This window comes from Megachile rotundata, chromosome 2 (genome assembly GCF_050947335.1).
Source record: "Megachile rotundata isolate GNS110a chromosome 2, iyMegRotu1, whole genome shotgun sequence".
Classification (NCBI taxonomy): domain Eukaryota; kingdom Metazoa; phylum Arthropoda; class Insecta; order Hymenoptera; family Megachilidae; genus Megachile; species Megachile rotundata.
Window position 1 is genome coordinate 10,515,197 of NC_134984.1, and position 26,996 is coordinate 10,542,192.

Consider the following 26,996-nt stretch of genomic DNA (forward strand, 5'->3'; position numbering starts at 1 on the left):
GGGTAGAAGTGTTATTAAATGTAAAAATTCTAAACTTGATTTAAAATAATTTGTAGGTAAGTTAATGGTAGGTATTTATTGGTTATTGGTAGGTAAATTAATGAAAGAAAGCATTATTAATTTGCTTGTTTCGAACGATTAAATTATTTCTATGTTAAAAATTTTGTAATGTAGTGAAATTTAGTTATATATGATATATTTACAAACAATTTATATATGCGTGATACTGTTATTTATATTCATTAAAGACAACATTTCTTGTGTTATATAATTTATTATATAATGGTAAGGTTTGATACGTAAAATAACAAATTAATATTTAATACTGTATGTTTTATTGTTGACTGTTTATGATCACTGCGTATGGAAAAAAAAACATGTGAAAGAAAGACGGAAGTGAAAAGAAGAAGAATATGTAGATATAAGAAGTAATACTAATCTTTAGTCAAGAACACTGGAGATATCAACTTACTAATATGAAACAAACTAAATAAGTAATAACGCATTGATTACGATATATGTACATATATAAAATATTATTCAAACATACGAGAATAACTTGTACCTAATATTATTGTGCATAATGTATGCAATATACTTACACATACGTATATGCAATATAATTACACATACATTATACATATATATTATTATATGTAATATAATATGTAATGTTATATAAAATATAATATGCAATTGTATGTAATATAATAATCTATTGCATATATTATGCACAACATATTATGATATGTAACTATATTGTATGTAAAATGTTATTGCTGCTATAACACAGCATATTATAGTTATAACTTAATGTTATTAAATAATAATATAATATAACTTATTACTCAAGGGATAACAGAATAAATTAAAATACCTATTTGCAATATAATTTTACTTTAATAACTTTAAAATAAATATTTAAAATATATTGTATATTATTTCATTAAAACCTCTTAATTTCTTAATTTTAATAATATAAAGTTAAGACCATAAAATATATATTTAAAGTTACTACAAAACACAGTTATAATGTAAAAGAAAATCAGTGTATATTTATAATGCACTGCTGAAATTGTAAAAAGAACCTTGAAATATAATACAAATATAACAAAAAAAAAATAGTTTAGTCAGAATTGCAAAATATAGATAGAAATTGAATATATTGAATACACTGATTATTTTAATACTGTTTTATGCAGAACATTACAAAGAATTGACGCAGTTAAAGAAGAATGCGAATTTTGTTTAAAAAATGAAAGGTCGCCCACGATTCTCTATAAACAAGAAGAATCTTTCCTTCTCTCATTTTTTTGGATTCGAAATACTTATGATTCTGAGAAAACACTTTCCTCATCGCCTCTGATCTCAAATATTTACCGTCTTCACGAGGAAAATGTTGAATGGAAATACCTGTACTACATACATGGCACGTGAAGTAATTATATAACTGTTTAATACTAGCGTTTGTGAAAAGAGGAAGTATTAAGCATTGAATGGGATTTTTAAAAATAGTAGAGATAGCAGATTTCTATGTAAACTATGTGTGATTATTAATTACTTTGTAATTACGTTGCATTGATTGTTTACATTTAAGTCACTCGTTATATTAACAATTATTAATTATAGTATTATTAATTGAAGGAATAATAATAATATTGTACTATGTGTTTTTCAGATAAATTAATAACGAAAATTTTGAAATAAGTAATTTTAGTTTCAATTTAATTAGATTTATTTATTAACGTAATTATTTTTGTATTAGTTACTAATAAATTGTCATAGTCTTAACCTTTGTAATCTTATAAATTACATAGCTATAATTATTATAATTTTATCTATTAATTTGTTTAATTTTTACATTCAAAATATGTACATTTAAATTTTTACTATTAGAGAAATGAAAAAATTAAAGAAAATTTATGACATCATATAACTTTGTAATTAATGATTATTAAGCAATCGTGAATCTGATGGATCTGATTCAATACAATATTTATATTATTGCCATTATAAAAAATAACATTTATATCACCATTGCTATTAAAAGTAACATTTACACTACTGTTGCTATTATAAAAAATAGCACTGATATTTTAAAATAAATAAATAAAAATAGCACTGATAGATCAATAATATAAATTGATCATAAATACTTATATTTTTCACATATTATTAACACAAAGTAATAAATAATATTTTAGTTCAAGACTGTTACACATTAAAGAAATGAGAAACGAAATTAACAGAAAATGATTTAAATTCTGTATCATTTGTAATAGTCAGTGCTAAGTGATTGAAGCTTCCAAACCATCTAACTCTGATGGTCAGTTCTCGAAGCAAAAGAAAGTATCGTGATCCACATTGCGTGAAATATTACGTGGCACCGCAGTTACATTCGAAAAACTGCACAAGCTTCATGAGTAACGGGGAGAGATACGGTGTGTAGAAATGATTTCACAAGAACGGGAAAAAGTAGACTGAATGAATCATCAAAACCTAAACAGTTCAGTGTTTAAATCACAGAAGTTTATGTAGGGCATAATAGAGACGATTTGCAAGGAAACATTAATATTTTTGGAATTTTTGTATAAAAACATTCATTTTATGTACGTATAGTTTCAGTGCCGTCATCGAATTTGAACTTTCTATGAAACTTGTACAAAAATTAGGTCAAACTAGAGTAAACTGTTTGTAAATTCAAGTTTGTATAACTATTGTGAATCAGAATATTTCTGGTTTAAATTGTATTTAAGGGTTTGGATTTAACATATATGATAAATTCGTATAAAAATTTAATAATATATGTGATACATGTGTTTGAAAATAACATATGTGATCGATGTGTTCGAAAATAACATGCGTGATACATTTGTTTAAAAATAACATGTGTAGAAGATTTGTTTGAAAATAACATGTGTGATAGATTCATATGTGACATAGCAGTCAAAGTGTTAATTCAAAATTATTGTGTTTTGTCTGACGTCTTCTTTTTAACAAAACTCATTATTTTTGAATTTTATTGGTAACTGCATACTTTCATTATCATACATCATACATTTTTTAACAAAATTACTTACCTTAGAAATTTATTATATATTTCACAGCGTTAACTTGTATCTGTATTTATACTTGTTAGCCAATACCTCGATGTACAATTTACGAAATAGTGAATGAAATACGTTTAAATTCAGGGTTTTAAGGATTCGGTTAATAGATCGCTTTATTTGTCATTTTTAATGAAACGAAATAAGCAGTTGTTAGTTGCTAATGGTCCGTGATCACTAATGGGAACATTTATTCACCTTAAATGGGTATTGAACAAGTATCGATTCTGTTTGATACCTTCAATAATTAATTGTCGATAGGGATATTCGTTGTACTGATCACTATTCTTTATTATAGTCACAAGTTCAAACTAAATTACTTAAGTAATTATTACCAATATAATTCAGGAAAAGAAGACATAACACATTACTCTCCTGATGAATTTTATTACAGTGACGTGAAATTGATTCAAATAAATGTCGACAATGATCGATTGTAATCTTGTTTCATTCAGTTTCAATGATAATATGAAATTCATTAAAATTTTCCAATTTTTCAAATTCAGTGTACTTTTTTAAATTAATTCACGTCTCGATCAGACTGAAGTCTAGAGACCTATGATAAAATTTTTACGTGCTGCAAAAACTGTTTTATTACAAGCTAAATCCTTGGGATCATTGTTAATTTAGGCAATCAAATTAATATTTAATACAATCGAATTAACTTAATATTTAAGCGTTTGCATAGAATTGCATTTTAATATGTTCATGTACACTGGTGAAATGTAACACCTTGCATTATCTTTGCTCTTTAAACGTTTAGCAACTTTCCTACCTTCTATACGCAGATTTAGGTCAGCTGTCCATCATTCAAATACATGGTACAATAAACTATTAAAATTATTTGAAAGTTATTAATTCAAGATAGATTTGTGTCATTAATATTTTGTACGACATTTATTATGTATTAGTTTTAACAAAATAATTTTTTGTACGTTTTCAAGTTCATTCGAATCCCTCGTGAAATACGAAAAATTTCAAATTTAGAAGATATAGAACGTTCAGCCATTTGCAAGTAACTTCTCCATGACCTTCTCATTAAAATATTCGAATCTCATTTGTAAAAATGCATACGAATAAAATCCGTGTAATTTATGTCATAAAAGCGGATATAATAAGAACGAACTTGTGATTTAATGTGACGTATGTATAATCGTGTCCATTAGTTGAATTATACTGATTCCTCAACACGTTGATTGTCATAAAATCTTCTGTGATTAGTATCATCAATTTAATGTAGAATATCAGTTTCGCAATGTACTAAATGAAACATTTAAATCGGAAAATTGAACGTTAAAGTTATAACACAGTAACGTGCTGTATTAAGTATTATTATGGCGGCTTTGCTATAAAATTAATCGCATAAACGCAACACAGTAATATGAATTGTTTTTAATTTTTTCATTTAATGCTTCAATTTGCTTATTTAGAATTACATATTACTGTTACTTTCTGATTACAGTAGACTCTCATTATATTGACACGCTTTTTACCGCCGATTGAAGGAACTTCCGCTCACAAAGACCTTCACGCATAATAATGGCATTTTCCTACTATAGTCGTGTACAGATAAAGATCATCACGTGTTATATGGTCAATGGTTAGATTCCGCGCGTTATATAGCCGTGCGTTGCACTGCCTCGCGTTATATAGCCATGTGTTGAGTTACCGCGCGTTATATAGCAGTGCGTTAGGTTACCACTCCTTGTATAGCTAAGTGTTATATTATATTACCTCGCGTTATATAGCCATGCGTTGCATTGCCTCGCGTTATATAGCCATGCGTCGCATTGCCTCGCGTTATATAGCCATGTGCTGAGTTACTTCTCGTTGTATAGCTAAGTGTTATATTACCTTGCGTTATATAACCATGCGTTGCATTGCTTCGCGTTATATAGCCATGTGCTGAGTTACCGCGCGTTACATAACCATGTGTTGATTTACCACGCATTATATAGCCATGCGTTGGACTACCACTTGTTGTATAGCTGAACGTTATATTAATTCGCGTTATATAGCCAGACGTTGTATTGCCTCGCGTTATATAGCCATGTGTCGAGTTACCACGCGTTATATAATCCTGTGTTGGACTACCACCTGTTGTATAGCTAAGCGTTATATTACCTCGCGTTATATAGCTATGCGTTGCATTGCCTCGCGTTATATAGCCATGTCTTGGGTTGCCTCGCGTTATATAGCCATGTGTTTGATTACCACCTGTTGTATATCTAAGCGTTATATTACCTCGCGTTATACAGCCATGCGTTGCATTGTCTCGCGTTATATAGCCATATGTTGGATTACCGCGCGTTTTATAGCTAAGCGTTATATTACCTCGCGTTACGTAGCCAGACGTTGTATTTCCTCTCGTTATAATAGCTATGTATTGTGTTACCTCGCGTTATATAGCAATGCATTGTATTACAGCGCATTATATAGCCGTGTGTTGTGTTGCACAACGGACGTTACTTTACCATGCATTGTATAGCCATGCGTTAGGTTAATAACCAAGTATTATATAGCGATGCGTTACATTAACACACGTTATATGGCCATATGGTGTATAATTAAGCATATTGTCATGCATTACGTTACTACCCATGTGTTGTGAGTCACACGTATATCACCATGCGTTGTATCGCTACGCATTGTGTTACTACCTGTTATATTGTCCTACTGTACTGTTTCATTGTGTTACTATGTTACATGTTGTATTGTACTATTGCATCGTTGCATAGTGCTACTACATGCTTGACGGAGGTCGCTACGCATTATATGATCAATCGTTAGATCGCAACACTCTTTGTATTGCGAGGTGATCTTAAGTGACTATTCGTCTCCGTATTATATTAATTTGCAGATGTTCGCACGTGATGAAACCAAACTCGTCATCCAACGTTTTGTCCTTCTGGTTTCTATTTTTCTTAATTGCACTTTAGTCTTGTTAATTACTCAGACAAAGCCAATTGTACTGACTCATTGATGTTAAGAAGATACTTGTTGTTATCAGGCATGACCTTCGTCAACAGCCGGCTTATTTGATTGCTAGGTACACAGCCAACTGCAATGTAGACTAATGAAAAGCTTATCTAATGACACCACCATTTCACACGAAAGATAAACACGCACGTGCCGCGTTTAGCGTACGCTGTGTCCCATTTTGAATCCATTAATGACGTCTCACGATCTCGGGAAAAACCTCGCTATTAATGATACTAACGAAAAGTAATAAATTACTAGTCTGCGTATTAAGTGATAATAACTTTTTGATATTTAGTGATGTGATAATATTGTTATCGCGCGAGTGGGGTTCATTTGTGGACACTGATAAATTGTCAGGCGATTTATCTACTTGATAGTTTAAAGATTTTGTCAATATACCAATTTAATTGATTTTTGAATTTTCTCAATTTTTTAACGTCACATTTTTTCAAGTTGAGTAATTAAATTTTTTTTTAATTTTTCAAGTTGAGTACTTAAGGTTCTCCTAATTTTTCAGTGCAAGTATTTAAAATTTCTTAATTTTTCGATTTGAATATTAAAAATTTTTCAATTTTAGAGTTTGAATATGTGACATTTCTATATCTCTAAATTTTCAAATTTTCGCTCTTAAAATTTCCACTGCACTATCCTGCAATAAAATTCCAAAACCGTATCTACTATAATCTGAACCAACTGCAGTATACTTTTAAAAATTGACTCAGTGGTTCGCAAAACATGAATCCAATTTCTGCAACGAAATTTCAGATTAATCTAATTCGCATATCGAACAGTAGCAACGACGATCAAATCGTATATCACGTGTGCAGTTATTTTTGCAGCCGTTCGATACCGTAGGTTATTGAACATTAGTACAGTCCGAAGTTACAGTGCTACAGTTTGTTTTTTCTTCGCTCGTGTTTGTGGTGGAAACAGCACGTGCAAGCGATAAATACGAATATCGATGCCATCGATTTAAAGTACATCGACACATAATTATGCAAACGTAATTACACGTACACTCTCCATATATCATTCTGTCATGATTTATTTATTATTTATTGTGCAGTTTCGAGAGGATACGGTAGCACGGAAATGTGGATGAAATATGTGCTTTAATGAATTTTGGAAATGTATGATGCAAGATGTATTTTGTAATTCATCTTTTATGTGCTATAATTTATATATTTTATCACTTTGATATAACAAGGTTCTATATAAAATAATAATATAGCATATTGTTGTTAAATACTTTTATATTTTGTATAAAAATGTGGTAATAACAGTGATAAAGTGTTTATGCTATGTCATGAAAGATTTTATAATATTGATCTTTTTTTTTTATTATATATAATGGAGGATGAGAAATGATCCGCAAGCACATTTAGCGATTACTGAATGAGTAATCGTTCGACTAATTCAGTGATTGATCATTCAAGGATGACAGAATACATTTTCTTTGTCGTTTAGTATATGATAAAAATATATTGCTATTGTTAGTGATTTCTATATATGTCGTATTATCGGTTTTTATAGGTAACAGCAGATTTATGACAAACTAATTGAAAAAATGTTCTTTTCATCTCTTGAAAAAAAATTTGAAATTTTTGAGATTTGAGAAGTTCAGTATTTGAACGTTTTAGAAATTGAGAATTTAGAGATTTGAGAAATTGAGAATTAGAAGCTTGAGGATGTGATAAGCGGAGAATTTGGAAAGTTGGTAATTGAAAGGTAGATTTGGAAATTTTTAAATTTGAGAAATTGAGAATTTACAGATTTGAGAAATTGAGAATTAAGAAGCTTGAGGATGTGATAGGTGGAGAATTCAGAAATTTGGCATTTGATAGATGGATTTGGAAATTTTTAAATTTGAGAAGTTGAGTATTTCCACATATGAGAAATTGAGAACTTACAGATTTGAGAAATTGAGAATTAAGAAGCTTGAGGATGTGATAGGTGGAGAATTCAGAAATTTGGCATTTGATAGATGGATTTGGAAATTTTTAAATTTGAGAAGTTGAGTATTTGCACATATGAGAAATTGAGAATTTACAGATTTGAGAAATTGAGAATTTACAAATTTGAGAAATTGAGAATTAAGAAGCTTGAGGATGTGATAGGTGGAGAATTCAGAAATTTGGCATTTGATAGATGGATTTGGAAATTTTTAAATTTGAGAAATTGAGTATTTCCACATATGAGAAATTGTGAACTTACAGATTTAAGAAATTTAGAATTAACAAGCTTGAGGATATGATAAGTGGAGAGTTTGGAAATTTGAAATTTGAAAGATTGATTTGGAAATTTTTTATTTGAGAGTGTAAGAATTTTGGTATTTAGAAATTCGAGAATTTAGGAAATTTTATAAATGTTAGGAATTTATAAAATTGTATAAAGGTGTTCTATATAGAATTTTGGAAATTTAGAATATTGAGAAATTAGGAATTTAGGAATCGAGAATTTAGGAAATTTAGAAATTTGTATTTGCAGAACTTTAGTTAAAACTTGTCGAATATCTCATATAGAGCTTTGTAGACATGTTTATTAAAATTCAATTTCATAATTAAAAAGTTTTTGTTTGCTTCATTTAAAATAACGTCCCATTCGCTAATAAATTTCTTGTTACGAAATAAAACTCTTATTTCCACCGCCTTAAACAAATCATAATTGCGTATATAATTCTTTCGCCTCGTTTCTACTTTACCATATTACGCGGTAATAATTTTGTCTTAAAATTATGCAGGGCACGCTGTATGTAATTATTGGTCAACACTACTCGGAGAAAACCTTGTTACGCTTTCTAAATCTGTTTTCGATGTTGATTTTTACGATTCGTCTTCTCTTGTTCCGTTTGTGCCGCGTTTAACGAGCAATTAACATGTTTCTTGTTTAATGTCGTTTATTATTCGTTGTTGCAGCAAAAAATCGTATACCGTTGATTGCAGAATACGTGTATATCTTTATGTCGCATTAAATAAAGTCCATACATGCTATGTGTTCTGAAAAGCTCGTATGATTGATTTTTGTGGACATAAATAATTTTAACTGTTTATTTACATGTTTTGTATAGGCAGTGGAATATTTACATATTTCATTTGTATATTCAGATTTAATTACGTATTTTATTCGAATTTCTAAAATTTTGTCATTTTATCTTGTTAATCGGTTAGTTAATAATCTTCTTTTTGGGAAACAAATGAATTTGTAGACAAGAATTTAATTTGTCATTTATTAATTTGTAATTTATAATTATAAGTATGCATAGAAACCCCTTGCACTATTTTGATAAGTTTGACTCGTGACATACTTACTCTTCAACTGTAATTAAGTTTACTCGAATTTTTAATACGCTTCAATTTGGAGTTCAAGTGCAATTATAATTTACGTAGTCATCAATTGCATAACATTTCAAATTGACATAGCATTTCAACTTTCTTTGTCTGCTTTAATATTGTAAATGTGATTAGTTAGTTCTGACAGTTGCACCTGACAAATAAATCATAGAGCAAGGAGTTAATTTGTTTAACGACAAAAAAATTAATAGTGTAATATAGACAATTTTTAAACATATTACATTATTTAGCTTGGAACAAATAATTTGGGATTTTTATTTTAATTTATGAAGTATACTTTGTTTACTTGTACATTTTGTTTACTTTGTTCACTTTATCTACATTGTTTATTTTTTTATTTATCTAATTTATTTGTCTACTGTATTTATTTTGCATATATTTTCGTTGTTTGTTTTGTGAAATTGTAATGTGTAAATACGTATATACATACTAATGTGCAAGTACCACATATGTATACAGGGTGTCTCACAATTAGTGTAGGTATACTATGAAACATATATAAAATACTAACATATATGAAACATATATCAAACTAAAAGACAAGTAAATTTAATTCTTAAATATTAAACATTAATGAAAATTTAAATGACCTCTCTTGAAATTCTATTAATCACATAAAAAGATGATATTCATTTCTACAAAATGTAGTTTAATTGAATATTTACAAAATTTTACATGTAAAATAACTAGCAGCTTTTTGTGCGAATGACGTTTAAAATTATTCTTTAAATATGTTGTTTACAAGGTACTGGTGTGATGCAATGTTTCTCAGCATTGGTTTTCATCATATATGCAATGTTATTTCACATATGCTCATATAACGAGCTTAATTTATAGAATGAACATATATTAATCATTTCACACATGCATATAACAAATTTAATTTATAGAAAATACATATATTACTAAATGTAAACACGTAATTAATCAGTTCGATTTTTAATTTAAGAGTAATTAATAATTTATTCATTAATAAGGAAATACCTTAATTAATGTAACCTTAATGAAAATACATTAATTAAAATAAATTGTACAAAATTCGAATGAAAATCAAATTTTAATTTCCGATCACAGGCATTCGAATTGAAAATTAAATTTTTATCTTTAATTAGAAGTTTCATTTAACGATTGAAAGCTAATCAATAATTGAAAAGGTCTTTAATTAAAATCAGCTGTTAGACTTCGATAAATGAGAACTAAAAATTAAATGTTAATTTTAGAGAATCATTCAGTTGTCAAATATAATTCAATTTCTAATTGGGAAGTATTTAATTGTAGGTTGTAATTCAATTAATTCCTACCAGAATAATTAGAAATTTCGAAACTCTGTTATCATTTAATTTACAGGAAATGTGCAATCATTATCTAGAATTTTACTTATAAACAAAAAGAGTACCATTTTCTGGTTTATCTTTGTTATCGACGATATGTAAAATCCATTGATACTCTTATCGATGCATGTATTTTTTCGAGATTCAGGAAATTGATTTTATAGATATAATCGGTAATGCAACTTTGTTCTTTTTTATTACGTTTAAAATTCTGGCGAGTAAACTTTTCTAAATGAAACGTTCTTGAACTTTGCAACTACTCGAACTTTGTAACATGGAAATTCGGAGTTGCCGAATTTCGTAGTCTCATAAATTCTGCGATTTTGGACGATTTATTTTTATCGGTGACTAAAGTTATGGCTTTATAAGGATTAAATAGCAATATTTTACGAATCAGGAAATCAAGATTTCACTTATTGCAAAACAGTTTTTTTATTTAGAAAAGAATTTTTATCGAATTAATAGACTTTTAAATTTCTGAATTTCCACCTTTTCTAAATTTCTAGATTTTTATGTTTCTACCTCAGAAAATTACCAAATAACCAAATTTCTTAATTTCTAAATTTCTACATTTCTAAATTATCAAATCACCTAATTTCTGAACTTTCACATTGCCAAATTTCAAAATCCCATGCCGAATTATTTCTAACGTACCATATTAAAAACCTATGCTATAATATATTTCTTCAACGCATTCAAAACTTCTCGAAACTTTTCCATTGTTCATAACATCAATAATTGTCCATTTCCTATCACAGTCCTCAACCTTACATTTTCAGACGTTTGATGACCACTCACATTTAAATTAAAACTAAACTATAAAAACAATTAAATAACTGATTGTTGTGTCGTGTTCTCGTTTTTCTCGAAGGCGCGGTAGTTTCCACCCAATGTTCACGGGTGAAATCGGTTATGGGTCGATAGGTTAACTACACGAGTTAGATGAGTCGCTAATTTATTTTATTCAGCGTCGTATTTGGTTTTAGATATTACTTGTTTCTCTGCTGAAGCGTTTCATTTTTACGTATTCGTATAGTCGAGGTAAATAATTTTAATACGAGCGGTGGTTGTAGCTAATCAGCTGTCGAATTAGAGGGAGAGACTGGGCTAACGTTTCGTTCCTTCAGGTATGTTCGAGCATTTCGGTTTTAAGGTGCCGGTTTTGCAATATGCTAGTACAGTAAATATTAAACATGTGCCGATCATAAACGTAGTGCCCTAAAACAGTTTTGGGTTTTTCCTCATAAGACATTACATAAATAGTTTCGGATTTTTCCCGTCGCAAACTTGCAGGATAATACGTAACTTATCCAACGATTCTTTATCTTGATGCAAGTTAATACACATTTAGACAAAATCTTTTTAATAATTTTAATTGAAAACAGGAAATCTGGAATTCGTGATTTTACAGGGTTCGTAAAATTAGTGTCAACCCGAATATTTCCAACGTAATTGAAACGATCGGTAATTTTCTGCGCACGTCCGTCACTCGAGAGAAGAGCACCACTCAGCAGATATTTATAAATTGATACTAGAGCCCGTGCTTCTTGGAACAATGACTAATTATACCTCTATGCGTTGTAATTAAAAAGGGGACCCTGTTGTACGATACTCCGTGTTCCGTGAACGGTGATCCTCAATGAAAGGGTACTACAACGATTCGTTTCTAATTGTATCAAATGGCGCCATTTTATTTCGTGGAGCCATTTCCACCCTCGAGACGTTTCCTATTGCTCTCAACCCCAGATTTACAGATGTTTAATCATCACTTGTATTTTAATTGAAATTGAACAATAAATCAATAAGGGATAACACGGGAAGCAGGTTATACAATGATTCTTTGTCTTAATAAGGGTTAACCTTAACTTGCGATTTTTCAGCAAGTGCGTCAGATAGGGTGATTCATTTATTGTTACAATATTAACACGGTTTCTATCTACAGGTGTCAGAAGACACCTTTCGGGTTTTAATTATAATTAAACTTGTAATTCAATCGTGCGTCATGTGTGGGGGATGATATTATAAGGCAAGAGGTTAACTTTAATTAAATGTCACTCGGTGATTTTTAGTTGGGAGATTTTTAAATTTAGAATTATAGGAATTTGTAGGTGAGGGAGGATTAAAGTTTTGCCATTTCGAAATTTAGTAAGAGGATACTTGAAAATTTGGGAAATTTTGAAGTTTAGGATAGGGAAATTTGAAAATTTTCAATTTTGGGAATTGAGAAATTTAGAATTTTGGAATCTAGAAATATTAAAACATAATTTTCAGATTTCCAAAGTTTCCAGTTTCTTAAATTCCCAAATTTTTTAATTATCGAATTTCTCAGTTTTTAAATTTTTAATTTTGAAATTTCTTGGACTTCAAGTTTTCTAATTTCTAAGTCCCTATATTTCCTTATCCCTAAATTCCCAATTTACCTCATTTCTGTATCCATTAATTTTGCAAAATCCCCATTTCTCAAATTTTCAATTTCTCAAATTTCCATTCTTTTAAATTTCCAAATTCTCAAATTTTCAATTTCTCGAATTTCCATATTCCCAAATTTCCTAATTTCTAAATCCCCAGATATCCAAATTTTCAATTTTTCGAATTTCCTTATCCCCAAATTTCCTAATTCTAAAATTCTTAAATTTCCTAGTTTCAAAGTTTCAAAGTTCCAAATTTTCCAAAATCCCAGATCTGAAAACTTCTGAATTTTCAACCTCCCACTTTTTCAATTCCCTAAATTCTCAAATCTCTTTTCACACAAATACCATAAATCTCTAAATAAGTAACCTAACTTACAATTCTGCTCACCGCCACATTTTGTTCCTTTATCTCGAATTCAACTTGAATTATTACTTAACTCAAAACTAATCATATTACTCAATAAAGTTCCACCGACTAAATTATGATCGAGTACACGGAAGATAAACTTAAAATTAGCATTTTGAAGTATTTTTATCACACACTTTAATTAATTAAAGACTATCAATCATTTAGATCGAACAGGTTTTAAAAAGAATAAATTATATCTGTCACAGGTAATTGATATTTATTTCTGGTTAAAAGTAGTGCAAATATTTTTCCACGCAATTCATACATAAATCGAGTATGTTATTGCACGAGGACCATCAATTTCAAACGATAAACAATTATATAAATTTCAAATGTGGCGTTCAAAGTAAATTGTATTTATACAAATTTCATTTTAATTTATTATTGCTTTAAATTTTTCCTCTACTTTCGAATGACACATTTTATTTTTTTATTAACTTTTATACACGTTTTATAAACTTTTTTCAGTTTTTTTTTCCATTTTTATATTGATGTAAACTTTTTTCATTTTTTTTCCAGTTTTTATACATAGTTAATCTTTCATAATTTGTTTTTAATTTTTATACAGATTTAAACTTTTTTCAATTTTTTTTTTCAATTTTTATATATAGTTAAACTTTTATAATTTGCTTTTAATTTTTATACAGATTTAAACTTTTTCATTTTTTTTTTCAATTTTTATACATAGTTAAACTTTCATAATTTGTCTTTAATTTTTATATAAATTTAAACTTTCTTCATTTTTTCAATTTTTATACATAGTTAAACTTTTATAATTTGTTTTTAATTTTTATACAGATTTAAACTTATTCATTTTTTCAACTTTTATACACATTTAAACTTTTATGATTTCTTCTTAATTTTTATGCAGATTTCAACTTTTTCCATTTTTGTTTTAATTTTTATACAAATTTAAACTTTTACAATTTCTTGAATTTTTATAATTTTTAATTTCATCGATTATTATTTTTATGTCACACGAAAGTACCCTATTACTAACTCTTAAAATTAAATATTGAAATTAATTCAAAAAAACATATCAATGTATAATAGACTTCTGTTTTAAAATATTATTGTTAAATATTCCTAATATTATTTTAAACAGTTCATATTATTGCAAGTAAAATTTACACTGCTCCATATCCTTTCATTTGTTTTCATCTTAAAATATTTTTTATTCAAAATATCTTAGCACACTGGGTCGTTTGAGACCCAAATAAAAATATTTCTTACGAAAAAGCCACTCGTTATTTTAACCTGAAAAAGAATGAAAAATAATTGTTAACACATTTCACAGTTAATTTCGTCGAATTTAAACGTTGAATATAAACAAAATTCAGATACGTGAGAAGTGAGAAAAATGGCGATTTTCACAGAAAAATTCAAATTTATTCTTCATTTTAATATAAAGAGCTATTTCAGCTGAACATTGAGATATAACAGTTCGAATAAAAAAATAGTAAAAATACCAAAACTTAAAAACAAAAAATTTATTCAGATTTTCAGGATATAATCTCACTAAAATGAAAGCTAAAGCTGGGGTCGTTTCATACCCCAGAGTAATCGTTAAGGGTTAATTTAAGTAGGAACTTAATCCTAACTTAATTTCAACTAGCCAACTAAAATTCAGCTTATAATTAAGCTTTCTCAACGTTTCATGAAACATTATAACTTTCCTTCAGTTCTTATTAATAACATCACATCCCTAAAGTTAAGGGTTGATTAATTATAAAAGAAAATTAAATTCCGAGTGCTATTTTAAAACATCCTTTCATAATATCATTTTAAACTGCTGAAAGTTATAAAAATTCAAATTTGCCGTGGTATTTATTAATCTTCAGTTCCAACCTTTATCATCGTGAAAGTAAACTTTTTCGTTATAATTTATTCTTTGTCGTTAATTATGCTTAAACGGTCGAAATTATGCACTCGGAATTACACCTCTAATTTTCAGATGTGAAATTTTCAGAATTAACTGCCGTAATTTAAGTCGCAAATAAACGAACAATGTTATCGTTCAACTGACAACACGCATTTTCTCTCTGTGTTTCTTATCGTCTTATCTCTTGACTGATTGGCGACAGTTTTGCAGATGTTTTGTCACAGAACATAAAGCTTTTGTTGCCGTTGGTTTCACAGGTTTTGTTACGACGATAATTTTTCATTGAGGCCTCAACACTTTCGGGTAATAAATTCACGGCCATTTTGACCCGTGATGTATGCGTAACATGCGGGATGTCGTGGGAAAATAGGACGAGATGTATCTTCATACAGTGGAGAGGAAAGTGAGAAAAATGTCATGGGACGAATTTAAGATGTGGCAGATTTAGAAATTTGGAAATTGAGAGATTTGAGAAATGAGGAATTTATAGATCTGATGATATCAGAATGATATGAAATGATTCAGGATTTTAAGAGTCGAAAATTTGAGGATTTGGAAATTAGGAAATATAGGAATTTAGAAATTGGTAAAATTAGAAATTTGGGGATTTTGAATTTGGATAATTTGGAGAGTTGGACATTTCGAAATTTGTGGATTTTTAAGTTAGATAATTTAGGATTTTGCAAATTGGGAAATATGGAGATTTAGACACTTCAAGATTTAGGGAATTTGGAGAGAGATTTTGGGAATTTAGAGATCAGGAAATATGGGGATTTTGAAATGGGGTAATTTGAGGATTTCAAGGTTAGGAAATATGGAAAATAAGAAATTAGGAAATTTGGAGATTTTGAAATTTGAAGATTTAGGGACTTTGAAATGACATAAATTGGGGATTTTGAGATCAAGAAATTTGAGGATTTTTAAATGAGATAACTTGGAGATTTGAAAGTTAGGAAATATGAGGAATTAGAAATTAGAAAATTTGGAGGTTTGGAAATTTCCAAATTTGAGGATTTGAAAATTGAGAAATTTGGGAATTCTGAAGCTTGGAAACTTGGATTCAGAAACTAGGAAATTTGAGGATTTAGAAACTAGAAAATTTGAGAATTTAGAAACTAGGAAATTTGAGGATTTAGAAACTAGGAAATCTGGTAATTTAGAAATTCGAAAATTTGAATATTTGAAAACTAGTAACTCTGGTAATTTAGAAACCTGGATTTTGGAATCTAGGGAATTTGGGAATATAAAAACTAGAAAATTAAGAGAAATGAAAATTAATGAATTTGGAAATTTGCAAATTGGAAATTGTGGAATTTGGAAATTTGCAAATTGGAAATTGTGGAATTTGGAAATTTGAGTAATTTAAAATTTAAGAAGTTAAAAATTTAGAGATTTAGAATTTGGAAAATTTAGGAAATTTATAAATTGTGGGATTTAGAAATTGAGTAAATGGAGAAATTTAGAAGTTTCGAAATACAAAAATTCGAAAATTTCAGATTTTGAGAATTTAGGAATCAGAAAATTTGTGTATATAAACTTTTAAAAAATAATAATTCTCCTATTCATAGAAACCTACCCATTCAAAAACGTAAAATTGCAAAAATTTCAATTTTCATATTATTTATATTCATATTATAAAATTTCATATTCATATTATTAAATTTCATTTAAGTGAAATTTATTAATTAGATTAGAATTTATTAAATTTCATTTAAATGAAATTTATTAATTAGAAAATGGAAACTCAAAAAATGAAAATATGTAGACGTTCAAAAATTTATAAGCAGGTGCACACATTTAAAATATTCAAATTGACAAATTATCCACTCATCCAATCTCCTTCACTTTGTCGACGGTAGAAAAATGAATATTACTTAACATCTTCCAAACATGTAAAACTTATTAAAAGATAATCAAGTTAGACATAAAATACTAGTTATCGTCATGCATATCATCTGCGTCCAGTTAGTGATTTAATATCGACATTGAATGTAACCGGTTTTTTATCGGTAATCCAATAAAACCTGTTATTACAAGATCTGATGTTATGCAGAGCGTATGAAATAAATCCAGCGGATAATATAACATTTAAATATTCTCGTTTAACTACTCTTTTCTACACAATTTTACGTGTATTTTGCCGATCGAATCGTTTTAGCATTTGCGAAAACTGACAATAAATATGTATTATTTATTATATATAACAGGTTTTTAAATTTTTTATATTATTTGTAAGGATATTATTTATTAGTTATTGCCATAATTGCTTTTACATGTTGTGCAGTTATGGTGATGAATAATGAATAATACCTCTTTATACATAAATAGATAATATAAAAAATTCAAACACCTGTGAAATAAAGTGGATAGAAAATAAAAAAATACTGAATATATTATTAATACTTTACATGCACAATTTATATTAATGTTTCCTTCATTAAAAATCCTTTGAAGCAGTATTTTTCTTTTTTTTTTTTTTATTATAAAAGACACATTTAGTAGAAGAGATAATAATTTCATTTGTAATCTTCTACTTTTGTATAATTTTATAATCATATTCATACTTAATGTAATAAATAGGAATACAGGTTAGTAATATAATAAATAATAAGTAATTGTAAAAACTCAAATTATGATTATAGTCAAATATTACCATAACAGTCTGACTGTGTGTAATATAATATTATTAAATACATAATTATGATTGCTTTATTATTTTGTTATATTAATTGTTTACAATGTGTTTTGGTAATTTCTATATTTCAAATTGTTTTAATTCATATGTTGTTAAATATTTCTATTTCTAATCTCGAAAATTGCAACTGATATACAAGTATAAGATATGAATACATTACAATATATTTATAATATTATTATAATATATATTTATAATATAAAGTTATATATTATACTAGAGTATTATTTTGTATTATAAATTTCATATTGTAAAATTGTATGTTATACTGAAGTATAATTTTACATTATAAACTTTATTCTACATAATCGTATATTATAATTCTATATTACTAAATTATTATAACTATAACTTTATTATTATTAAAATTTCAAACCAGTATTATTATAATTTTATATTATAAATACTCTAATATAATTTTGTTCATATTATTTTATATTATAAAATTATACTATAGTAAAGTTTTCGAGATTATAAATTATAAACAGTTTGATAACGTAGAAAGTCAGAAATTAAAAAATTTGTTGCATTATACTAAAGTATTATTTTATATTGCTATAATGATATAATATTTAATTTCATGTTATAAATACAATTATAATATGTTTAAATATAATCATAATAATCTTGTTCATGTTATTTTATTCTTTATTATGATATTATATTATTTGTTATTTATATTTATCTGAAAGATACCAGTTAAACTATAAATTTCGATAAAAACAGAAGATACTCTTGAAGTTCAAATTGCAACATCATCCACAACTGATTATCGAAATAATTAAACTGATAAATCGATATTCTTAAGATCGATCTTTCAATATTGATTGTAATCTAATTATTGCACATCGATGTCATTTAAATACCACGAAATATTTTGTGTATGCGTTACTGGACAAAAATAAAAGTGGACCAGATGTTATTATTGGACGCCCGAGCGGATGTTAAAGTGAACGGGTTGTTGATCCCAAGTAACAACAATTTTATGGTTTCACGGATACGCTCAACGGCAATTTACGACAAAATCATCTACTAATTTCCTGAATGGTTACTTTATTGCTGGATGAATCATCCTTCGAAGAATATAATGTCGAAATATTTCGATTCGGTGAATGTTTGGAGACAACGGTGCACGTTGGTTTTTAATGCGAAAAGGCGGGAAAAATTCAAATTTGAAAAAATCAATTTCAAGATACTAAAATTACAAAATTACAGTTTTTGTTAGAGAGATATATTTACTAGTAAAACATTATATTTTCTAATAGAAATTTAGTTAAAATATTCTGTTTTTTTAATAGGAATATTGTTAAAAAATTCTTTAATACTAAAGTTTCAAAATTCCAAAATTTAAGAATTCAGAAATTTGAAAATTGAAAAATTACAATACTCCAAGAGATAAAATTTTATAGTCTCAAAGTAATGTCTTTAAAAAATGTTTACGACCTTAATTTTCAAAATTTTGAAATCTAAAATTCTTATAATTCCAAAGTTCGATATTTGAAAAAATTCAAGAATTGTCGAATCCTTTCGAAGTTTCAATGTTCTACAAAATTTCAAAATTCTATTGTTTTAAAATACCAAAACCCAAAATTTAAAATTTGCAAAATCCAAAAACCTAAAGCTTTTAAAAATTCCATCATTCAAAAGTTCTAAAAGCTCAAAACTTCTTAAGTCCCAAATTTCAAAAATTTCGATTTCCAAATCTCTATAATTTCACACTGTGATAATTCAAAAATTCAAGAACAAAAAATTCCAAAAATCCAGTCTCAAAATTCCCGTTTCAAAACTCCAAAATTCCATAATCCAAATTCCTAAAAACTCACCAATTCATAAATCTTAAATTTCCAAACTTCCATCTCCTAAAATCCCCAAAATGTCAAAGCCCCCTAACTAAAAACTTCCAAAATTCTAATATGTCAATACCACAATAGCAAAAAATTCCAAAGTCCCATAATTAAAAAATTCTGAAATCGCATCGTGTTTGCAGAAAAATGAATTTAATTACGACAGCGAGCATCGACAAATGTAAGCATCGTTTGTCTGAGAATAAAGTAATCGGTGAACAAGAATGTGTTAAAAATAAAACCATTTTCCGATGGAACTTCCAATAAATTTAACATGTCAGTTAAAGTGTTAAAAGATTCATCGGTTTTTCTCTCTCGTCGACGAAGACGACAATCAACAAAGTTCACAGCTGAAACAAAGAGACCCGCTGAGACTATTTTTTCATTCTTTTATTTTTCAATCAAACAAAGGAGTTAATTAATTTCATCGTTAGTTGAAAAGGAATCCTACCACGGCACATTATTCTTTCAGTGACAGTGGCTCGTTCAGTCGCTTGGATTAACGAACTTAATTATAGAAAGCTGAGAATGGAGAATGTAATTAATAACTGTGAAGCGTTCGATAATTATTTGTAGAAAATAAAAATCAGAATCGCTTCATCACTTTCCAATACGAGTATTTTAATGCATCATGCGTTGCTAGATGCAAGCATCGCTGTTAATAACCTGTAATAACGCGAATGCGACAATAAATGGACTTCTCTTAATGAAATGCAAAATGCAAGGTTACAAATAAATATGGTTTATTTTAATAAAACATGAAACGCAACGTGGAAGATAAATGTATTTTATTAGAATAAAATATAAAATGCAATGTAACAGTTAAATGCATTTCATTTTAAAATAATACAAAATAAATAGTTTTTGATAATTTGTTAGACTTTCAATATTCAAAATGTTTAAATTCCTACATTTTTAAATTATTAAATTTTGAAAATTTCTCAAGTCTTTACATTCTGAAAATTTCAAAAATTCCCCACTTTTCGAAATTCCCAAAATTTTCAAAATTCCCTCAATTTTCAAAATTCCCCAAATATTCAAAAATCCCCAAAATTCCCCAGATTTTCAAAATTCTCCAAATTTCTAAAGTTTCTCGTATTTTCAAAATTCCCAAATGTCAAAAATTCCCCAAATTTTCAAAATTCTACAAATTTCCTAAGTTCCCCCAATTTTCAAAGTTCCCGAATGCCAAAAATTACCAAAATTTTCAAAAATCCCCAAAATTCCCCAAATTTTCAAAATTCTACAAATTTCCAGTTTCCCCAATTTTCAAAGTTTCCAAATGCTAAAAATTACCCAAATTTTCAAAAATCTCCAAAATTCCCCAATTTTTGAAATTTCAAAAATTTTTAAATTCTCTAAATGTCAAAAATTCCCCAAATTCTCAAGTTTCACCCATTCTCAACTCGGAAAATTCTAAATTCCTTAATTTTCAAAATTCTCGAATTTCCAAACTTCCTAAATTTAAAAATTCTCAAATCTCCAAATTTCGAAATAGTAAGTACCTTAAATTTTCAAAATTCCTCAAACTCAAAATTTTCAAAATCACAATTTCTTAAATTCTCAAAATTTCCAAATACTTAAATTTGAAAATCTCTCAAGTTCTCAAACCTCCAAATCGTTAATTCTCCAAAATTCCATATTTCGAGTTAACTAAACTTAGATAAAAAACCTCCACAAATAATCTAACCCCGAAATGGAATTTTTGTGTTTCAGAGGGACGACACGAGTCTGCTCGCACAGTTTTTCTACGCGGACGAATCGTTGAACGCGGTCGCGTGCGAATTGGATTCGTTCGACGGTCGCCAGGAGCCGGAGCGATGCACCACGTTGGTGAATCAGCTGCGCCATTGCCAGGACAAGGTGTTGACGATATGTAGCCAAATAATGGACGACCTGATACCCGAGAGCCGAGCGAACCGAGACTTCAGAGTGAAGTTTCCCGATGACGTGATGCAGGAGAATTTAGCAGGACAGCTGTGGTTCGGTGCGGAATGTCTCGCTGCAGGATCCTCCATCATGAACAGGGAAGCTGAAAGTTCAGCGATGAGACCACTCGCTAAGGCTTTGACAAAGTCGTTGGATCTCGTCAGGAATTTGCTCAGAGAGCATGCGTTGAAAGGTCACATGAACCTCAAGGTATTTATCTCTTGTATTCTTTTCTGATCACCGTTTTATATACAGTAAGGTCTCGATATAAGCGAATCTCTCGGGTCTACTTCCGTTTATGTCGTGTAGTTACATTGACCGAAGTTTGAACGTAGACAAGTATCCGAACGTAAATAAACAGTAACACATCGGTGAAACAATCTTAATTCTTTTTCCAACATATGTGTAACATTTTCCTAATTGAAATGAAACCAAACGCGACGTAATTCGAAACATATTTACTCACAAATGTCTTGTTTATGTCGAGGCTTTTCCGTAATAAGATTCACAGTAGTACATTACAGAGTAATGACGTATCGGCTAACTTCGTTCCTTTTCGGTGCCATTCGGATAGTCACGTGTTACTGACAGTCGAAGTCGTAATGTTTGAAATGTTTGAATATGAAAAATAAAATAAAGTATATAAGCGTATCTTTCCACCAGTGGGAATATTTTTTTTCTTATATCGTGTAGATCATTTTCGCTTGTATGGAAACTTTACTGTACCTACGCTGACTGAGACATTAACCCTTTGCTGATAACGATAGCGTGTTATCTCATTCTATTATAAGTCTAATATAAGCACGACGCAGCTGACAAACGGTGATATCGGACGAAAGAAATTTACGCGACGGATGTGTTGATATATAGGATGGCTTTTTTAACCCTTTAACACTTGCGATATACAGTCGGTATTTATTTATTCTTTTTTTATCTTGTATGTTTCTTTTTCAAGTTAGTATATTCTTCTCATGGTTTCTTAACCTTACTATGTGTTCTTAGTTCTTTTTAATTTTGTCGATTATTTCTTGTTTAAGTATCCACAAGATTTTGTTTAGAGTTCCACAATCCTTTAATTTTCTTCATTTTTAAATATTCTCAAATTACTCAAATTTCAGAGTTTTCAAATTCTTAAACTTTGCAAATTAAAAAATTCTCAAATTCTTAAAGTCAGAAATTTCGAAATTCTCAAATCTCTAAATTTGACAAATTTTAAACTTCCCAAATTTCTCATTTAACACACATGTTTTCACGTAACGTTTACGATTCTAATGGTAGGCCGTGTAATCCGTGGCGATGTAACGCGTGGTCCTATTACGCATGAGAATCCAACCCATCACTCTATAACGCATAAGAATCTACAGCGTTCCGAATACACCAACAGTTGCCCATATAACGCGTTGCTATATATTAGGTCGAGTCATAAGTAACTTCCGATGCAGTATTATGGTGAGATTATGAAGGTATAAGTCACCACGAGTTGTTGAAGTCAAATTTAACGATTACTGCGGATAAATACATTCAGCAATTGCAAAGAGTGCAAGAGAAACTCCTAGAAAAGCGCCCTGCACTCGTCAATCGCAGAAATATCATTCTTTTACACGACAACGCGCGACCGCATACAGCAAGGGTGACTCAAGAAAAAATTCTTGAGCTTGGATGGTCTGTTTTACCACATCCACCTTACTTCTCAGATCTTGCCCCGACAGACTACCACCTTTTCTGTTCCTTACAAAACTTTTTAAATGGAAAAACCTTCAATTCTGAAGAACAAGTCAGGCAGGCTGTTGAAAGCTTCTTCCAGTCCAAACCAACCACATTTTACAAGGAAGGAATTGATAAACTACCAAGAAAATGGGAGAAGGTTATAGAAAATAGTGGTGAATATGTATAATAAAATAATATAATTTTGTTGTTTAATGAGAACGAAATAAATGTCTGATAAAAAAACGGAAGTTACTTATGACTCGACCTAATACATACTACAACCTTGCCTTAAACAAAAATACTAGTTACGCCAATGATCGTGAGTCTAAACCGTGTTAAACTTAACACGAGAAATGCACTTGGAACACGTTCCTTGATGCAACGTATGTTGCTAGCCATGTGTAACTTTCTCTTTCGTATGATACTCTTTCGAGGCCGCAGTAATTACTCGAATGTCAATTTTGTTTTTAGCACATGCGAAATAAGTGAAGAAAATCGCAATCATCTTACAATCATTTTTATTCTGATTTTATTAACATGTAGTAATTACTGCTTCTTTTAAATAATTAGATCGTAGCGATACAGGAATAGAGCATGCGGAGTGGTTTGTGGTCGGAGTCGAATTTTTCACACTTTCGTGAGGATGTTCGTAAAATTGTCTTTGGCAGTATACGTACACTTCTTTCAAATGTAAGGGGAAAGCAGTGGATCGTTAAAGAACAAAAATACTGGGTCACTTAGACTTACGCGTACATTCGGATGCAACGTTGCTTTCCAACGGATGGTATAAGGACACATGTGTGAACTCAATATGTTTGTTTCCAAATAAGAATTTTTAAATTCCAAAATTCTATATTTTTTTTACTATTCAGATCCTTGAATTGAGGTGTTGCTCAACTATTCTTTTCAAATTTTTTAATTTCCAAATCTTAATATTCTCAAATCCCTAGATGTCCAAGTATGCAATTTCTAGATTAATATTAATCTTCATAGATCTCCAATTCTTTATATACAAAAATCACTGAGTTAACAAATTCGAGGGGCTCAGAATCCTTACATTCAACATTCCTATATCCCAAAATTCCTAGGTATTCAAATACTAAAGTACCTAAATTCCTATCTTAAATTTTTAGGTTTCTCTATTTTTGGATTCTCTATACATCAAAATTTACAGATTCCCAATTACTAAATCCCTATATCTGTAAATTTCTAGATCCCAAACTCCCTAGATCCCAAACTCCCTAGATCCCAAAATCCCCAGATCCCAAAATCTCTAGATCTCAAACTCTCTAGATCCCAAACTCCCTAGATCCCAAACTCCCTAGATCCCAAACTCTCTAGGTTCCAAACTCCTTAGGTCCCAAACTCCCTAGATCCCAAACTCCCTAGATCCCAAACTCCCTAGATCCCAAACTCCCTAGATCCCAAACTCCCTAGATCCCAAACTCCCTAGATCCCAAACTCTCTAGGTTCCAAACGCCTTAGGTCCCAAACTCCCTAGATCCCAAACTCCCTAGATCCCAAACTCTCTAGGTTCCAAACTCCTTAGGTCCCAAACTCCCTAGATCCCAAACTCCCTAGATCCCAAACTCCCTAGATCCCAAACTCCCTAGATCCCAAACTCCCTAGATCCCAAACTCCCTAGATCCCAAACTCCCTAGATCCCAAACTCCCTAGATCCCAAACTCTCTAGGTTCCAAACGCCTTAGGTCCCAAACTCCATAGATCCCAAACTCCCTAGATCCCAATCTCCCTAGATCCCAAACTCCCTAGATCCCAAAATCCCCAGATCGCAAAATTTCTAGATCTCAAACTCTCTAGATCCCAAACTTTCTAGATCCCAAACTCCCTAGGTCCCAAACTCTCTAGGTTCCAAACTCCTTAGGTCCCAAACTCCCTAGATCCCAAACTCCCTAGATCCCAAAGTCCCTAGATCTCAAAATCTCTATAACCCAAAATACTATATTCCGAAATCCCTAGATCTAAAAATCCCTGTATCCCTAAATCCCCACAGCTCCAAATTCCCAGATTTCCACATTACTAAATATCAAAATTTGAAAACTCCTATGTGACCTACTTCTCCAACAAAGATCCCTAAACATTGACAAATGTGTTATATCTTTATTTGCTATATTTTTCCTAGTTTTCTATTAAAAACCAGATTTGATCTCGACTGTACTTCACAAGAACTAAGAATATGGAATCCTTCCAGCGAGATAGAATAATGAAGGTTGCCAGATCCAGAATCTTTTGTGTATTTGCATTATAATGTCGCGATCCTTGCTAAGATATTTTCATACAGAATATGTACAGCATGCTTGTCCTTGTCATTTACTCGATTTATTGGACAAGTTAGAACATTTTTTTTTTATGGTTAGGTGTTAACCATAAATTTCACTTATGCTTGACTGGTATTTTGTGTAAGTACAATTTGTGAGTTTGGAAATTTAGACTTGGTAATATGCGATGTTAGAAATTTTAAAATTTAACAGACATAGAAAGTTTGCAATTGAAAATACTTAACGGATAAAATGTATACACATTAATTATCTGTCCTGATAAAATTCGACATAGATTTCGAGAAAAGCATCTTAACAAGTTTTTTCATTTAAAATAAGAAAGTTGTAGCTAGTCATCCAACCGGTTTGGTACCTCCAGTGTTAGTGACATCAAGAAATAGGTATATCGATTAGAAATTTAAGATTCAATATTATATTTGTGTAGTCATCTCTACCGAACTTTATACTGCAAAGTAACATAATATCAACTCTACTTTGTGCTACTTTTATGTGATCCAGGAGCGAATCTAATAATCTTACCACTCTGTGCAACCTAACTAGTCCAGATTCGAAAATTTGAAAATTAATATTTAAAAAAAGTCTGTAAAAATTTAAAAATTGTTTACACGTGTTCTTATTATAAAGAAGCCTACGTTGCACCCGGGTGTACAGTGATAACCGACTGATTTTTCCATTGTCAGTATCTCTTTCAGACGCAGAACCCTTTGGATCCGTCTCTAGAGAAGCTGATCGAGTCGTTGAAGATCTTCGATCGTCTGTTCGCTGATTTTGAACTGTGCTACGTGGGCGCCATGGTGCCGGTGAAATCGACGAAAGAATACGAGCAGCAAGAGCTTGTGTGCGTTTTATTTTCGGAGACGTTGCAGAGAGCACTCGAGCGCGGTTTGCTTAGCCAGGCTGATGTGGACAATTACGAGCCAGCCCTGATGTTTACCATTCCTCGTTTGGCGATTGTTTCTGGCCTCTTGGCTCCACCCGGGGGCCCACTGTGCCTCAATTCCCCGGACAACATCAGCGAAATGTTTAGACCTTTTAGGGTAAGGACACAA

At 29.8% G+C, this 26,996-nt stretch overlaps 1 protein-coding gene across 7 annotated transcripts in view; it reads left to right on the forward strand.

Annotated features, from left to right (window-relative positions):
* The window catches only part of LOC100874971 (lateral signaling target protein 2 homolog), a 78,407-nt gene that overhangs the window by 31,202 nt on the left and 20,209 nt on the right, over positions 1–26,996 (forward strand). For 5 of the 7 annotated variants that reach the window (XR_013037294.1, XR_001096681.2, XR_013037292.1 and 2 more), the window contains exons 2-3: positions 21,728–22,150; positions 26,628–26,984. Coding sequence is in view for 3 of the 7 variants with exons in the window: in XM_012290889.2 (XP_012146279.1) it covers positions 21,728–22,150; positions 26,628–26,984 (780 nt within the window). In the remaining 4 variants the exon portion in view is untranslated. Of the gene's footprint in view, positions 1–21,727; positions 22,151–24,217; positions 24,338–26,627; positions 26,985–26,996 lie in introns of those variants that run through there. The other 2 variants (XM_012290891.2, XM_012290890.2) reach the window with 2 other exon arrangements.